The following is an 18203-nucleotide window of genomic DNA, read 5'->3' as shown; positions in this document are numbered from 1 at the left end:
TGAGATATGTATAATAGAAAAAGGAAATTCAGTTTTGGCCAGTAGGTGGTGCTTTTGTACAAAACATTCTTCAAAGGCAAGTGGTATCATTCCTCCCTTATTTTAAAATAATGAACATTTTTCCTATTTCTCTCCCTCCCACATATTACAGCTGCCTCTAACCTGTGCACACAAATATGCAAACAAAAAATCAAATTAGAATAAGCATTTAGCATATTTTCTTTCTTTCCTCTTTTAACAATAACAATAACATAGTGAGAACTATAGCTTTTGTTGGTATTTATAACACTCTTTGTTTGAGTTGGGTGTGCCCACATGCAAAGCAATATATTCCCCTGTCATCCTCAATTACATTTGGTAGCTCTGGTAGCTTATTGATTAAAAGACACAAATAATATTTTGAATTTAGGATTTTAAATCTGTAGCATAGATTAATATATCAAATCCTAACCTGTCTAGGATATTTTTTTAATATTAATCCCTTTCAAGGTTCAGCTAATTTGAAGTCTTTTTATTTTTGAAGTTAAAAAACTTACACAGTCTGCATTATCTTGTACATTGCTACTCATCAGTATGACTGATGGTAACAATGCTTCTAAAAGAAAAGGAGTACTTGTGCATCTTAGAGACTAACACATTTATTTGAGCATAAGCTTTCGTGAGCTACAGCCCACTTCATCAGATGCATGCAGTGGAAAATACAGTGGGGAGATTCTATATACACAGAGAACATGGGTGTTACCATACACACTGTAACGAGAGTGATCAGGTAGGTGAACTATTACCAGTAGGAGAGAAAAAAACCTTTTGTAGTGATAATCAAGGTGGGCCATTTCCAGCAGTTGACAAGAACCTGTGAGGAATAGTGGGGGTGGGGGGCGGGAAATAAACATGGGGAAATAGTTTTATTTTGTATAATGACACATCCACTCCCAGTCTTTATTCAAGCCTAATGTAATGGTGTCCGGTTTGCAAATTAATTCCAATTCAGCGGTCTCTCATTGGAGTCTGTTTTTCAAGGTTTTTTGTTGAAGAATTGCAACTTTTAGGTCTGTAATCGAGAGACCAGAGAGATTGAAGTATTCTCCAACTGGTTTTTGAATGTTATAATTCTTGATGTCTGATTTGTGTCCATTTATTCTTTTACGTAGAGACTATCCGGTTTGACCAATGTACATGGCAGAGGGGCATTGCTGGCACATGATGGCATATATCACATTGGTAGATGTGCAGGTGAACAAGCCTCTGATAGTGTGGCTGATGTGATTAGGCCCTATGATGGTGTCCCCTGAATAGATATGTGGACACAGTTGGCAACGGGCTTTGTTGCAAGGATAGGTTCCTGGGTTAGTGTTTTTGTTATGTGGTGTGTGGTTGCTGGTGAGTATTTGCTTCAGGTTGGGGGGCTGTCCGTAAGCAAGGACTGGCCTGTCTCCCAAGATCTGTGAGAGTGATGGGTCGTCCTTCAAGATAGGTTATAGATCCTTGATGATGCGCTGGACAGGTTTTAGCTGGGAGCTGAAGGTGATGGCTAGTGGCGTTCTGTTATTTTCTTTGCTGGGCCTGTCCTGTAGTAGGTAACTTCTGGGTACTCTTCTGGCTCTGTCAATCTGTTTCTTCACTTTAGCAGGTGGGTATTGTAGTTGTAAGAACGTTTGATAGAGATCTTGTAGGTGTTTGTCTCTGTCTCAGGGGTTGGAGCAAATGCGGTTGTATCTTAGAGCTTGGCTGTAGACAATGGATTGTGTGGTGTGGTCTGGATGAAAGCTGGAGGCATGTAGGTAAGTAGCAGTCAGTAGGTTTCCGGTATAGGGTGGTGTTTATGTGACCATCACTTATTAGCACTGTAGTGTCCAGGAAGTGGATCTCTTGTGTGGACTGATCCAGGCTGAGGTTGATGGTGGGATGGAAATTGTTGAAATCATGGTGGAATTCCTCAAGGGCTTCTTTTCCATGGATCCAGATGATGAAAATGTCATCAGTGTAGCGCAAGTAGAGTAGGAGCATTAGGGGACGAGAGGTGAGGAAGTGTTGTTCTAAGTCAGCCATAAAAATGTTGGCATACTGTGGGGTCATGTGGGTACTCATAGCAGTGCTGCTGATTTGAAGGTATACATTGTCCCCAAATGTGAAATAGTCATGGGTGAGGACAAAGTCACAACGTTCAGCCACCAGGTTTGCCGTGACATTATCGGGGGATACGTTCCTGATGGCTTGTAGTCCATCTTTGTGTGGAATGTTAGTGTAGAGGGCTTCTACATCCAGAACAGTACCCAGAAGTTACCTACTACAGGACAGGCCCAACAAAGAAAATAACAGAACGCCACTAGCCATCACCTTCAGCCCCCACCTAAAACCTGTCCAGTGCATCATCAAGGATCTACAACCTATCCTGAAGGATGACCCATCACTCTCACAGATCTTGGGAGACAGGCCAGTCCTTGCTTACAGACAGCCCCCCAAACTGAAGCAATACTCACCAGCAACCACACACCACACAACAAAAACACTAACCCAGGAACCTATCTTTGCAACGAAGCCCGTTGCCAACTGTGTCCACATATCTATTCAGGGGACACCATCATAGGGCCTAATCACATCAGCCACACTATCAGAGGCCCGTTCACCTGCACATCTACCAATGTGATATATGCCATCATGTGCCAGCAATGCCCCTCTGCCATGTACATTGGTCAAACCGGATAGTCTCTGCATAAAAGAATAAATGGACACAAATCAGACATCAAGAATTATAACATTCAAAAACCAGTTGGAGAATACTTCAATCTCTATGGTCACTCAATTACAGACCTAAAAGTTGCAATTCTTCAACAAAAAACCTTCAAAAACAGACTCCAATGAGAGACCACTGAATTGGAATTAATTTGCAAACTGGACACCATTACATTAGGCTTGAATAAAGACTGGGAGTGGATGTGTCATTACACAAAGTAAAACTATTTCCCCATGTTTATTTCCCGCCCCCCACTGTTCCTCACAGGTTCTTGTCAACGGCTGGAAATGGCCCACCTTGATTGTCACTACAAAAGGTTTTGTTTCTCTCCTGCTGGTAATAGCTCACCTTACCTGATCACTCTCGTTACAGTGTGTATGGTAACACCCATTGTTTCATGTTCTCTGTGTATATATATATAGAATCTCCCCACTGTATTTTCCACTGCATGCATCCGATGAAGTGGGCTGTAGCTCACGAAAGTTTATGCTCAAATAAATTTGTTAGTCTCTAAGGTGCCATAAGTACTTCTGTTCTTTTTGCGGATACAGACTAACACGGCTGATACTCTGAAACAATGCTTCTGTGCATCTGATCTAATCTGATTGATCTCAACAGAAACTCCTTGCTTCCCCTGTCACCACCTGTGCATGCATACACAGATGCATATGGATCAGTAACTGGTTAAGACAGGAAACAAATGGTAGGAATAACTGGTCAGTTTTCACAGCGGAGAGAGATAAATAGTGGGGTCCCCCCAGGATCCGTACTGAGTCCAGTGCTGTTCAACATATTCATTAATAGAAAAATCGGTGTACAGTGAGGTGGCAACATTTGCAGACAATACAAAACTACTCAAGATAGTTAAGTCCAAAGCTGACTGCGAAGAGTTACAAAGAGATCACACAAAACAGTGACTGGGTAACAAAATGGCAGATGAAATTCAGTGTTGATCAATGCAAAAGAAATGCACATTGGAAAACATAATCCTAACTATACATGCAAAATGATGGCGTTTAAATTAGCTGTTAGCACTCAGAAAGAGATCTTGGAGTCATCATGGAGAGCTCTCTGAAAGCATCTGCTCCATGTGCATCAGCAGTCATAAAAGCGAACCAAATAGGAACCATTAAGACAGGGATAGATAATAAGACAGAAAATATTGTAATGCCTCTATATAAATCCATTTCATTCCCACACCTTCAATACTGCATGCAGGTCTGGTTGACTGATCTCAAAACAGATGTATTATCACTGGGAAAAGTACAGAGACAAGCACCAAAAATTAGCTTCCACCTGAGAAGAGATTAAAAAAACTGGGACTATGCATCTTAGAAGAGAGACGACTAAGGGGGGATATGATGGACACCTATAAAACCCTGACTGGTGTGGAGAAAGTGAATGGGAAAGTGCTATTTACCCCTTCATATAACAAGAACTAGGGAACATCCAATGAAATTAATAGGCAACAGGTTTAAACCAAACATAAAGAAGTACTTCTTCACACAGTGCACAGGGAATCTGCGGAACTTGTTAACAGGGGATGTTGTGAAGGCCAGAAGTATAATTGGGTTCAAAAGAGAATTAGCTAAATCCATGGAGGATAGGTCTATCAATGGTGATTAGCCAAGATGGGCAGAGATGCAACCCCATGCTCTGGGTATCCCCAAACCTTTGACTACCAGACACTGGGACTGGATGACGAGACAGATCACTCAATAATTGCCCTGTTCTGTTAATTCCCTCTGAAGCATCTGGCACTGGCCACTGCCATAAGACAGGACACTTGGCTAGTGGACTATTGGTCTGACCCAGTAATGCCATTCTTATGTTCTAATATTCATCAGTTATAAAGAAACTCTAGTGGTTTCAACAGTGCAAAGGCTCAGCATCCAAAATGTATCATAGCACTTACAAAAAAAATAAAATTTCTTTATAGGATATACCATAGAGCCATTCAAGAGGGTCATGTCTGTTGTGATGCCTCCCTTGCCTTTCACTGGGTCTCAGTATTTCCTAGAGAATATTCCTCGCATTCCTGACATGCACTGTTATCCATAGGAGTCTTTAAACTGATGTTTTGGACAAGTGTTTGTACGTTTCTGGGGGCTCCATGCCTCCTCAGTCTGTAACTGGGTTTCCTTTCCTCCTACAGAGCTTGCACTAGCACTCATTTATCTCAGAGTACAAATCTCTCCCTGCCTTCTACTCAAAGCCTCAACATCAAGTCAGAACCTGTTTCTCCTCCTAGAGACCGTACCACCACACCCTCGAGATACCCACAGCACACGCGCCACGAGGCGGGGAGATCTCCTGTTGACAGCTTGAGCAGCTGTAGCAGCTCATATGATGGAAGCGACCGAGAGGATCATCGGAATGAATTCCACTCCCCCATTGGACTCACCAGACCTTCGCCGGACGAAAGGGAAAGCCCCTCTGTCAAGCGCATGCGGCTCTCTGAAGGATGGGCAACATGATAACATTATTACCTATTAGGTTTTTTCTTGCAGTGTGTGTGTGCTATACCTTAATGGGGGTGGGGGGGGGGTCGATATGCATTATATGTGCCGTGTGTGGAAAAAAAAAAAGTCAGGTACTCTGTTTTGTAAAAGTACTTTTAAATTGCCTCAGTGATACAGTATAAGGATAAACAGAAATGCTGAGATAAGCTTAGCACTTGAGTTGTACAACAGAACACTTGTACAAAATAGATTTTAAGGCTAACTTCTTTTCACTGTTGTGCTCCCTTGCAAAATGTATGTTACAATAGATAGTGTCATGTTGCAGGTTCAACGTTATTTACATGTAAATAGAAAAAAGGAAACATTTGCCAGAAAGTGGCAGACTTTACTGAGAGAGAAAGCAGGTGTTATGCAACATATAGAAAATGTACAGATGTTTTGACAGACCCAGCAATGGGTGGCCATGAATAAATGTTAGAAAGAGTCTGGGTCACCTACCATACCTAAAATGCTCACAAACATGCAGGCATATCATTGGAGTATGGCACTCAGTTAAAAGGATCAAAGATATGTAAAAAAAGGACCATACTTGTAAAAATGTTGTGTTTGAGGGCTAACATATTTAATTTTTAAAATTCTGGGTCTGCATTACGTATTAAATAAAAAATAGAAAAATATGTACATTACATTTTGCTTATTTTCATATTAAAAAGTAAGACAGAGTTTGCAAAGCATTTGTGGCTTTTTGTAGTTTCCTTAAGCCAAAATGTGTGTTTTTTTTCCTTGATAGCTTCGCTAATATTTTAAACAGTCCTGAAGAAAACAGAGGACTTTTTGTATAGAAAGCACTACCCTAAGCCATGAAGAACTCCATGCTTTGCTAACCAAGATAACTGTTTTCTCTTTGCAGAAGTTTTGTTTTTGAAATGTGTATTTCTAATTATATAAAATATTAAGAATCTTTTAAAAAAATCTGTGAAATTAACATGCTTGTGTATAGCTTTCTAATATATAATAATTATGATAATAGCAAAAGTTTTTGTTATCTTAATAGTGGGGGGATTATATTTGTGCAGTTGCACATTTAAGTAACTATTTTCTTTTGGTTTTCTTTTACTCTGCATACATTTTACAGATTCAAAGTCAGCTGTCAAAAAACTAATCTGTAAAAGGTTAGAATTTACCCAAGATGTAACACCCCTAAATCGTTTATACAACATTTACAAACCATTGGGTGAACTGAGATCCATTGTATATACTGATTAGTTCTTTCATGCTCTTTTGTGCATTGTAACAAGTTCAAGGCCCTGATATTACTTATGTCCTGCGTATCTTGTAGTTTTCCACAATTAAGTGACAAAGTGGCATAACTTGGCCCTTTCTCATAAATTAAATGAAGCTGATATTCTGTCTGCTAGAATTGGATGTGCATCTCTTTAGGCTGCCAGGTAATTGAGTGCAGGTGAAGAGCTCCACAAATAGTGGAAAGTGAGGAGTTAGCACAGAAACACAAGTTATAGAGTTTTAGAAATCTTAGAGAGATTTGGGTGGTCAATAAAAGAAGCATTCAAAAGCAGACTTATCTTGTACAGCCAATATTTAGCCCACACGTCATCATAAGTCTCACACATTATCGCACAGAGGGAATGTTGTTGAACAATGTCTCCTGTGTATTCCATCCAAACAGGTTTTGCATAGGGCATTCACCATTTTCTCCTATCATATATTTTTCTTTAATTAAAATCACTTAGACAGAAAGAATATCCCATTTATTTTAGTTCCTCTTTGTCCCTCATGTACTATTACAGGAAAATGGTGGAATACAGGATTTTTAGTTCAGCATTTATGTTGGGTGGGATTTGTTGGGATTTTTTTTTTGCGCAATTCCCCTTTAAGATTTTAGTGCCATCATACAATTGATAATGTTTCTTCTTTTCAAGAGTAGTTCTGTCTCCCACTTAGATGCATTGACACAGTAAGGAATGGAGCTACAATAGCTGTCTAAGTATCAACATGGAGAGGTTATGTTACGGGAAACATACCCTCTATTTCCCATCTGTACATGCAGTTGCTGTGCACCGCTCATTGATAAAGTCTACCTCTCTGTGGTAGCAAATGGTATACATTGTGCATTATGACTTGGGCTCTTCCTTTATATGCAACCTGACTACAAGTGCACGCTTGGTCATGCAGAGGCTAGTGCATTGCTACATATTATGGATGCTCTCTAAGCAGAACAACATGTTGCTGTTGCATCCATCCTATCTCATGGAGCAATCTGTGGGATCAGAATAAAGATATGTGTGCATAACAAAAAGTGAGACTTGTGCCCATAATCAGTTTTTTAAAACACAAAACTCTTTTTCAAAATACATTTCCTCACCTTAAAATGAATCTATTCTCATATTCTCAGTCTGAGATTTTTAAAGTTTAATGTGTCTAAAATATGCAAATATATCACAAATGTACCTTGCCATTTAAAAATACTTAGGTTTATCAGTATTGTTAGTAGTAACTTGTCAATGGGGGCAGGGGAGTCAGTCTATTGAAATATGAAGAATAGCCATATTAATAGTTTATCTTACAATTTGCCTCAGCAGCACAAGAAAAAGGAAATTTGAGATTCTAAGACAGTAGTGGTGTAACATACATTACCTTAAGCCACTAGCAGAAAGTAGCATGAAAGGTATTGCCGTGGCAATTTTTAGTAATTCTAACCATGGTTTTATACAAACAAACAAGCAAATCGAATCACATGGATACGGATGCCAGTTGTCCCTTTTGTTCCTGCTACTGAGCTCAATGAAAGTGTAGTGGCAAGATAGTGGGGGATAATACATATTTGTAAACTGATCTAATTAAAAGAAGCACAACTTTGATTGTGAAGTAACTTTCTGTAATCTATAACTGTCTACTTTTACCTGTTCCTTTATCTGTAACTTACCATGTATTGTGTTTGCAAAGGTAATTTGGGTTTATCGTGTGATTCCTTTGTATTTAAGGAGTTTGGGGCAGAGCCCTAAAAGAGTATTAACATTTACTTTACATTAATCCATGGTATATAATGTTTTAGGCAACATTCTTAATTGCAAGTTCAAATACCTTAAGTGGCATTTTGTACATCTCCAAATATTGTTGTATCTAAACTAATCCTTCTTTAAAAAGGTGTTTTCAGTTAGCCCAATTGCTGGCAACAATGGTATGATATACACAGTTGCACAATCTGTATATTGTATGCATTGTTGCCTTTCACAATGGAGCTTTTATCATTTCACTGTTTTTCACAAGTTGTGTTTTATAACAAAATGGCTTATATTTTTCTCAAAAGTGGAATTTAATGTTTTTTAATGAATAATATAAAAATATTTGTTGTTCTCAGATCATTTTCAGGTAAGGCTAAAGTAAGAATAAAACAACTCAATATACTGTTTTCAAGAATGTCAATCCTTTTGTATTGTATGTATTATCCTATATACCCATCTTTTAACTATAGACGTACCAATGCTGTTTTGTTTTCTTTTTCCTCTTCTTCTCTTAGAAAGTAAATGCTTTGTAATTTTTTAAAAGCCACTTGAAACCTCAATAAAGGCTGTTGCCTAAACATGGCATACTTCATCTGTTCCTGTTTATGCCATCTGCTGTGATGTCGTCACTTATATGGCATTAATTTCCTGCCACTACAGAGCTCTTGAAGGACTGATGGAACATTGGTGTCTGTTAGAATGCTTCAGACTGTAGATGTAATTAAAGGCTTTTGTTAATATATTTTAACCAAAGATGTGGAGCAATCCAAGCTTTGAGCCACACCTTCTGCTCAAAATTCTCCATTTGATTATTTTCGTAATCAGGTGTTGCATTTTCCCCTCCCTGCTCATACCTCAGACTGATCCATACCTCAGTTTGATTCAAAGAGGTCAGTTCAACGACAAATAAACAATGCAGTACCTGTGTCCTTTGTGGAATAAATAATGTAAAACCTGAGTTACTTTAGGCATTATACTTGGATTGCTTCAGATGGTTTGTTGCATCCTTTTTGTTTCTTGCTTCTTCTTCTTTTTCTGGGGAGTTGTTTCCATTAAACAATGGTAATTAAAAAGTAAGCTTGTAAATGGGGGGCATATACAAGCATTTGCAACAAGTATTAAAATAGAGGCTCACAGCGGCATAAGCTGGACTTTGTCGCCACTAGATGACAAGATATTATAACTAAGTTAAACCACATCTGTGTATCTCAAGGGACTTAATTCAGCTGTCTGTAGTGAACAAAAATGGGAAAATTTCACAAGTTTCTCCTGCTGGAAATAAGGTATAATTTGTATTTTGCAGACAAATCAGTAAAGTTACTGGCTTTCTTAGTGATACAGTGTCTGTGGTGCATTTTTTATTGATTACATCTTTTGTTGTTTAATTATATGCCATTGTAGTACTTTTAAAAATAACACTGCAACAAACAATTTCAACTGTTGTCAGTGTTTTCTATATTTGATTCCTAAATGGGGTAAAATGTTAATTACAAATGTATACGCTTATAGGGGCTTCGTCACCACAGTATCTCGGGGCCTCACGAATGTTAATGAATTTATCTTCACAACATCCCTGTGAGACAGGGAAATTATTATCCCCGCCTTTACAGACAGGAATCTGAAGCAGAGAGAGATTACAAACCAGACTCTGATACCTGTACTCATTTGGGGTGAAATCCTGTGCCATTGAAGTCAGCATGACCTGGATTTCACTCACTGGGTATAGTTCCTTACTCTGCATTGGTCCTTTTGATTTCAATGGAACCACTCATGGAGTTGGTGCTATTTAGTGTGTATAAGCTTATCTGAATTTGGCCCCCTAAATGACTTGCCCAAGATCAAATCACTCAGGTCTCTTGAGTGCTAGCCCAGTGTTTTAACTACAAGACTATCCTCGCCATGAAGTGCACTTTTTTTTTTCTTAACATATTGCTTGGGTGACATTCTTTTAACAGTTGTGGCAGGCGGGGAAGGAAAAGTAACTTATTTATTGCTGCGGGCCCCTTTTCTCAGTACACTTATGATTTTTGGAGCCTGTGAATAGAAACCTCAGTTTCTTTCAGCAAGACGTACTTTAGTGTTAGAGACAGACAAATTATTAATAGTTTAAAGTGCTTGGTGAATGTGACAATTTCAAAAATAACATTAGAAGATCTAGATTCTAAATATATTGGTGAAAGAAAACAGCCATGCCGTTAATTACTGTTACATTTAATCCTCCTATGCACAGTGTGTAGGACTTGCTCAGTGACTGCCTCCAGGAGCTGCACCAGGGACCCAGCCACGCTAGGAGCAGCAGCAAACCCTGGGGTATACGGTGTGAAAAATTTTGGGGCTCCCCATGCATTAAGTGACACAGTTGCTTTTTTAACAGAAATGTTTCTAGTGTTGGTGAGTTTGGCCTCAACATAAACCATTGGATGCTAAAGTTCAAGAGCATTATTTGTGTTGTATCATGTGCATGTGTGTTGCTCATGCTCAACTAAAGCACTACTTTACCTGAAGGGCTAACAGGATTTCTGCACAGTTCTTCTGGGCATGTAACAGTATGTGTAATATTTTTGTGATCTTTGGACAGAGAGGTCAGATTTATGACCTCTTTCTTCTGTTGTCAGCTTCCTATACATTTGGTTGGTAGTGAAATATTATCAATGGATAGAGAAGAAAGAAGGCTGTTATTTAAAAAACAGATTTCTTTTTTTTTCACCCCAAGAGTACAACAACTGTGATTCACTTGCTTTAACTTTCAGGGATTAAAAAAATAAGATTATAAAATCTGCATCTTGAGAAGGAATTAGAAAAATCGTTTTAATCCTCTTACTAAGCCCACTCATCTTAAATTCATAGTGGAACCGTGCCTTTGCATTACAACTCCGAAGTAAAGTGTACAGAATAACGAAACCAAGCATTCATCACTCAGGTTTTTTCATTAGCACCCATCATCATAGCATCTAAGTGCAGTTCTGGCTAGCACTATTTGCCTCACAATACATACCTAGAAAAGTTAAATCATATCAAGTTCATATAAACTGCAGAAAATAATCTCTGTACCATTCCTGGCAATATTTTGCATTTGCATCTTGTTTTTCATCCTTAAGAATTCTAAAGCAATGCTACAAAAAAAATTAGCCTAGTCCTAAAGTTCTATTGGCTCTCCAAGAAGCACAGTGAAAATCACAAAAATTTACCTCTAGGGATGAACATGGCAGCTGTTTAACAGTGCATAGAACTGTACATAATATTGTAAGACAGGAAATGGCGAAGATGACTCTAGCTAATCAATGTTGCAAGGTGAATAAGGTAGTTACAATGTAATTACTCACACTGGAGTTAGACCAGGACTAATGAACTTTTTCTTGCATGGGTTATTGAATCGCTAATGACCACAAGTTATTTAAGTTCCCAGGAGCTTGGTTTTACATCTGACACAAAACTCTCCCTGCTCAACTCTCACCAGACCACAGTGTTTGGGTCCAATCATGCTAGACCTGTGTGCTTTTAGGGTATGTCTACACTGCAGTTAGATGCCCTCAGTTGGCCTGTTCCAGTTGACTTGGTCTCTCATGGCTTGGCTCCCGGCCTGTTTAATTGCAATGTAGACCGGACTTGGGCTGGAGCGTCGGCTCTAGGACCCTGCCAGTGGGAGGGTTCCAGAGCTGGGCTGCAGCCCAAGCGTGGATGTCTACACTGCAATTAAACAGCCCCAAGGCCTGAGCCCAATGAGCATGGGTACCATAGGCTGGGGGAGGCTGTGCTTCCACAAACAGCCAGGCATGGCCCCACCCATGCTCTACCCTCCAGCCCCCCTCTTCCTGCTCTGTGTGTGGCAGCTCCAGTCCTCCTGTGTGGTGGCCCCAGCTTGGGGGTCTGCAGCCATGTGCTGCCTGCCCTCCCAGTGCGCTGGGGCTGGGGCTGGGGCCATGGCACTGGCCCTCCCAGCACTCCAGAGCTGGGGAAGTTGCAGCCATGTGCCACTGGCCCTCCCAGTGCTCTGGGAACTAGCCTGGGGTGGAGGCCAGTGGTCGGGGTGGGGAAAGGCTCTGGGCTCCAGCAGGGGGCGCAGAAGGGGTGGGGCCTCAGACAGAAGGGGTGTGGTGGGGCAAGGCTGGGGACTAGCCTCCCCCAGCCAGTGGTTCACTTGCCACCCATGCCAATGAGTTCAAGTCAGGTGACACGGGCCAGCCACAGGCTTTTAACTGCAATGTAGACATATCCTTAGATATCCAGGATTCCCCTCTGGGACATGTAGGGTTGCCAACTGTCTAATCCCATAAACCCAAACACCCTTGCCCTGACCCTTACCTGAGGCTACGCCCCTGTCCCGCTCCTTCTCCAAAGCCCTGCCCCCATTCCCTCCATCCCCTCTCCCTCCCTTGCTCACTCTCTCACACCCTCACTCACTTTCACCGGGCTGGGGCAGGGGATGGAGACGAGGTTCTGAATGTGGGAGCAGACTCTGGGCTGAGCCTGGGGCAGGGTTGGGGTGTCCAGCTGGGCGGCACTTACCTTGGTCAACTCCCAGAAGCAACTGGCACATCCCTCTGGCTCCTAGGCGCAGGGGGAGCCAGGCGGTTCTGTGTGTTGTCCCTGCCTGCAGGCACCACCCCCCACATAGGCACCGAGTTTCTAATATGCCTGGGGGTGCTCCCTGCCCCCACTCCACCCCTTCCCCCAATGCCTCACTCCTACCCTGCAAAACTCCCCACCAACTCGTTTTTGTGTCAGGACCCCTACAATTACACCAGCATGAAATTTCAGATTTAAATAACTGAAATCATGAAATTTACTATTTTTAAAATCATTTTATGACCATAAAATTGACAAAAATGTACTGTGTATTTGGTAGGGCCCTAGACACAAGAATACAAACAGTTCATAAAATCAAACTGGAATGCATAAGTTGTACTTAGAGTCCCCCAGATCATCACAACGTCTCCTCCAGAACATGGCATTTCTAATTGTAACGTTGACAGACCCCAGTCGTTGATGGGCGGGATTGAACCTGGGACCTCTGCAGATTAAAGCATGAGCCTCTACCACATGAGCTAAAAGCCAACAGCCTATAGAGCAGATTCATTTCACTCTCTCTAAGTGGTCTTGGTGTTACTAGAGGAGCCAGAACACCACAACCAGAAGGTGTGTGAGTTACATACTTCCCCTAGCTGAGGAAGCATGTCCCAAGCTTCAGAGATGTCTCACTTGAAATCCTGGATGAGCCCCCACTTGTAACACCAACAGACCCAGGTTGTCACTGGGCAGGATTGAACCAGGGGTCTCTGGAACTTAGTTAACAGCAAGTTGGCTTTCAGCTCATGCTTTAGAGACTCATGTACTAAGGCTGTAGAGCAGACTCATTTTATCTCTCTCTCTTTAAATGGTCTCGGTGCCACTAGATGGGACAGAACACCACACCCAGGAGGTGTGTGGGTTACATAAGCAGAACAGCACTTTCCAACACTATGCTGGGATATTGGCTCAGCACTGACTCATAAGGAAGAGTGCAAACCAGTGATTTGTCATCATCTTTCCTTGCAGGCCCCATGTTTTCTTTGAGTTCCTCCGATCCACACCCAATGCTGCTTAGTGTATGAAATCTGATCAAGATCGTTGCCTGACATTCAGCAGGTATTATAGGGGTGGCGGCAAGGTGGGTCAATTCTTTTTAGTAACTATTTTAAAATAGTAGGCCACATTCTGCCCTGAAATGAATGGGGTTACATGAGGTATAAGAAAGGGCAGAATTTGGTCCAGACTATAAAATGGAAAATGGATTGAGTAAACCATTCAGCATCAAGACAGGTATAAGGCAGGGGTCTCCTTTTTTGTTTATGTTAGTCATCGACCATGGATTAAAACAATGTGATAGTAATACATATGGCCTAAAATGGAACAATTCAAGGCTATATTTGATCTAGACTTTGCTGATGACATCAATGAAGATGTCAATGGACTACAAAAATGCACAACCCAAGTAAAAGAAATAATGGAGAAGATAGGTTTGAGATACAATGCAAAGAAACATAAAGTCATGTTAATGGGGACTACAGGGACAGAAATCAAAATTGAAGAGGTGAAACTGGAGAAGGTGGACAATTTTATGTACCTTGAAAGTACCATCAGCCAAGATAGTACTAGTTCTGAGGAAATAAAAAGAAGAATTGGGAAGGCAAACGCTGCATTTGGAAGACTCAAAAAAATCTGGCAACTCAAAAACTCCCTCAAGACAAAACTGAATGTGTACAAAGCAATTGTTATCGCCATCACATCACATAGCAGTGAGACTTGGCAACTTACCAAGAAAGAGATGCAAAAGCTGAATGCATTTCACCACAAATGTTTGAGAAGAATATTGGGAATAACATATAGAGATAGGAAGACGAATTAAGAAGTCAGAAAAATGACTGAACAAGGCACCATCTCATAAATAATCTACAAAAGAAGACATCAGTGGCTGGGATGTGCTGAGAATGAAAAAAGAACGCTTATCAAGTATCGCTCTTGAATGGAAGCCAGAAAACACAAGAAGAAAGAGAGGAAGACCACAAATAACATGAAAATGAACAGTTTTGAACGACATCAAGCATCTCAACATGAAATGGGAAGATTTGGAGAGAAGGGTAGTTGACCGACAAAGATGGCAAATATTGGTAGCTCAATGTGCAGCAAAGCATGGGATGGACTAAGGTCTAAGTCTAAGGGTCTAAGGTAATTTGTAATATCCTAATGAAGTCAATGGGAATTCTGCCTTTGCAGACCCAAAGATCTACCTATTCCTGACCCATTTGTGACAAAGGGAAATAGTCATATAAGAGGGACTGCATTCCCCACCAGTCCTAGTCTAAGACTCGGGAAGGCCAGACTGGAAGGTGGAGGGCCTTACTCATTGCTCAGCCAAGACAAACCCAGGAACAATGCAGTTTACAATGATTGGTGTACTTAACCCGTTTGCGCTGATGTATTCAAAGTTTCTGCCATACGATGTAGTGCCTTGGTTCAAAAAGTCTTGATTCCAAAAAGTAAGTGAGGCTTAGCAGTTATAGTTCTCTCATTTACATATGCTTATGTTTCTGCCTGTGGCTCTTCAATGCCTCTGCCTGGAACTTTCAATTTAGTTTTCATTAAAGTCTTGTTATTCCTTGTCTGGCCGATGATCTATCCATTGCAGGGAGGAGGGGGGTGTAAATTGGCTAATTTTTTTTGTTTCTCTGCATCTCCACTAGATGAAGTGATCCGCTCCTTGAAACATAGAACTTAAAAGCAGCATGTTTACATGACAAGCCCATTTGGTCAAAAGAAGCACAATCCTGCTGTCAGATATATTGTACTTGAAATAGCCGATCATTTTCTGTATCTGGAGGAGCTACTCAGCTGGGTTCCATAGGCCAGTCATCACTGGTCTCACAGTGGATGTTTATTCCTCGAATTTACAGCTTCCTCTGATTCCTGTGTGTGGAGATGTGTCATCTACTCAGGATTCACAGGAGAAGGAAATGAAAGGAAAACACAGTAGAAGTACACCATAGTTGCCAGCTGGAAGGGAGGATGCAGCTACCAGGTGAAAAATGTCCATGTTATAGATGCAATTGTTTGTCTTTCCTAAACTACAATCCAGAGGTTCTGAGCAGGGGTACATGTAAGCTTGTTGGAAGTGGGATGCCAAAAACTTTTAAAAAAAAAACTTCCCTTATTAAACGAACAGGTGTCACATACATTGCCGTGTGCCAGAAGACACCCAAGAAACAAAATGTCCTCTCCTGGCCACTTTCCGCCATAAGTGTGAATAACACTCACCAGCCAGGCCAGCATAATAGTTTTATGTTGCAATGCATTGGGAACTGTGCTGATGTATGTTCTTTCATCAGGCACTCAGCTGGCTGGCTGCTCAACCGAGCCCTCAGTTCATGCTATATCACACAGCTCGAGCTACTGATATGAACTGATGAAGTTCCATGTGACATGGCCAAAGTTCCTCTCATTCAAAAACACTCACACATACAGGGCTGATTCAGAGGGGCTGCAAAGCCTGCAGCTGCACGGCGCTCCAAGATCAAAGAGCATACACACACACACACACACACACACATACAGGAAGCCACCCCAGAGCAAAAGGTCCCTCTGCTACTTCCCAGCTGAGTAGCTCCTCCAGATACAGAAAATGATCGGCTATATCAAGTCTAAAGCTCCCACTTTGAGTCAAGACTCCCCACCTCTGTACCCCATCTCTGAGCCCCCTGCACCACCAGAGCCCCCTGGACTCCAGCCAGAACCTCTACCCTCAATCTAACCTCATATCCTCTTACCCTCCCACCCAGACTCCCTGAGCCAAGCTGTGGTCTCTTTTAGTTTTCCCCAGGCAGATGTCCTCAGCCAGACACCTTTAAATGGGCCTGCACATTCCAGGGAGGTTGCCTGAGCCTTTGTTCAACAAAAGCAGTTTGTAAATATTCAGAAATCCTCATCGCCTTTGACTTGCTCGTCTGAGTGCTTTGGTGTCACTTCTGTTCATTTGCCTGAGGTTGTGGAAGTTGTCTTGTATTTATAAGTGTGGACCTCAACTATATAGAAGTAGCTAACTAGCAGTAGCTGCAAAAGGAAACATACGGAAATACTGGAAAGGCCTGTTGATGAGACAGGCAATAGAGTGAGTCAACGCCAGAGAGACAAAACTGGAGAGATTTCAGGCACTGCTGGTAAACTTCCTGACACAAATAATAAACAGTACAAGATTGTTAGAAGGTATGATCCCACCCAGCTACTTATCATTTGGATTTACATTAAGTGGTGAAGAATTATAGAATCATAGAATATCAGGGTTGGAAGGGACCTCAGGAGGTCATTTAGTCCAACCCCCTGCTCAAAGCAGGACTAATCCCCAACTAAATCAAAAAGTGAACCAGTGGATCCTTTGCTATGAACAGTTATTCAGTTATTCAATTAAACCTTCCCTACTTCAATGTCACTTTGATATAAAGCACAGCAGCTTAAAAGACAAACCTCTCGAATTTTTCAAGAGAAAGCTAAGTGTTTTAAAAGCAGCTAAAAAAATCTTTCAGTGGCATTAATGTGAAGGCCCTAGAAACATCACACCATGTAAGCTTGAGCATTGCTTAAACTGGGAAACTTCATACAATTGGTGAGACTCTCATATTACCTGTTGTCGATTCTTGCGGATAAAGTTGCAAAACAGTTTGATGTCATTTCCTTAATGGTGTATCAAGAAGAATTCAAGCCATGTAAAACAACGTAAATTATTTTCATTACAATTAGACAAAAGTACTAATATTACTAATTTTGCTCAGTTTCTTACATATGTAAGGTTTGAATCAGAAATGACAATTAAAGGAAAGTTTTCTTTTTGTGAAGCTCTATCAAGACATCCAATGGCAGAAGAAATCTTTAACAAACTGAATGCATTAATCAGCAAAAATGGTGTAGAGTGGAAAAACTGCATCAGTACATGCTCTGATGGCACACTGGCAATGACTGGGAAATTTGGTGGTGTTTGACAAAAATTAAATAAATGGTGCCTAATATTAAGTATACTCACTGCAGTATTCACTGAGAGGCACTAGTTCTGCTCCCCTCCCTCTCTTTCCCACCTCAAAAAAGGCACATCAATCTGTAAATAATTCTGGATCAGGCCATATTGGTGGTCAATTTTATGAAAGCATGGTTGTTTTCAGTTTTATGCAATGAAATGGGAAGTGATCATTAAAATCTTCTCTGTACAGAAGTGAGATAGCTATCACATCGGAAGGTGTTGACTCCTCTCTGAACTCCATTCTGAGGAAGAAATTTTCTTTAGTGATTTTAGTTTTGAATATACTGATTGCTTTGCAGCTGAGGTATGGCTGTCAAGATTAGCCTACTGAGCTGACTTGTTCACATGTCTTAATGAACTGAATGCCAGGTTTACAGGGACTAAACACTATGCTTTCTCATGACAAAACAAGGGCAATGATAAAGAAACTGCAGTTCATAGCA

General features: G+C 41.0%; 1 protein-coding gene across 39 annotated transcripts in view; it reads left to right on the top strand.

Annotated features, from left to right (window-relative positions):
- The window catches only part of MEF2C (myocyte enhancer factor 2C), a 158667-nt gene extending 149112 nt beyond the window's left edge, over positions 1-9555 (top strand). For 35 of the 39 annotated variants that reach the window (XM_043514468.1, XM_038401635.2, XM_043514448.1 and 32 more), the window contains one exon: positions 4890-9555. In XM_043514468.1, the coding sequence (XP_043370403.1) occupies positions 4890-5211 (322 nt within the window). In that variant the 3' untranslated portion in view covers positions 5212-9555. The remainder of the gene's footprint in view (positions 1-4889) is intronic. The other 4 variants (XM_038401655.2, XM_038401652.2, XM_038401653.2 and 1 more) reach the window with 1 other exon arrangement.
- The last annotated feature ends 8648 nt before the right edge of the window (positions 9556-18203 follow it).

The sequence above is a fragment of the Dermochelys coriacea genome, chromosome 5 (assembly GCF_009764565.3).
Source record: "Dermochelys coriacea isolate rDerCor1 chromosome 5, rDerCor1.pri.v4, whole genome shotgun sequence".
NCBI lineage: Eukaryota > Metazoa > Chordata > Testudines > Dermochelyidae > Dermochelys > Dermochelys coriacea.
The sequence above is the reverse complement of the archived record's forward strand: the minus strand, read 5'-3'. Positions and strand labels throughout refer to the sequence as shown.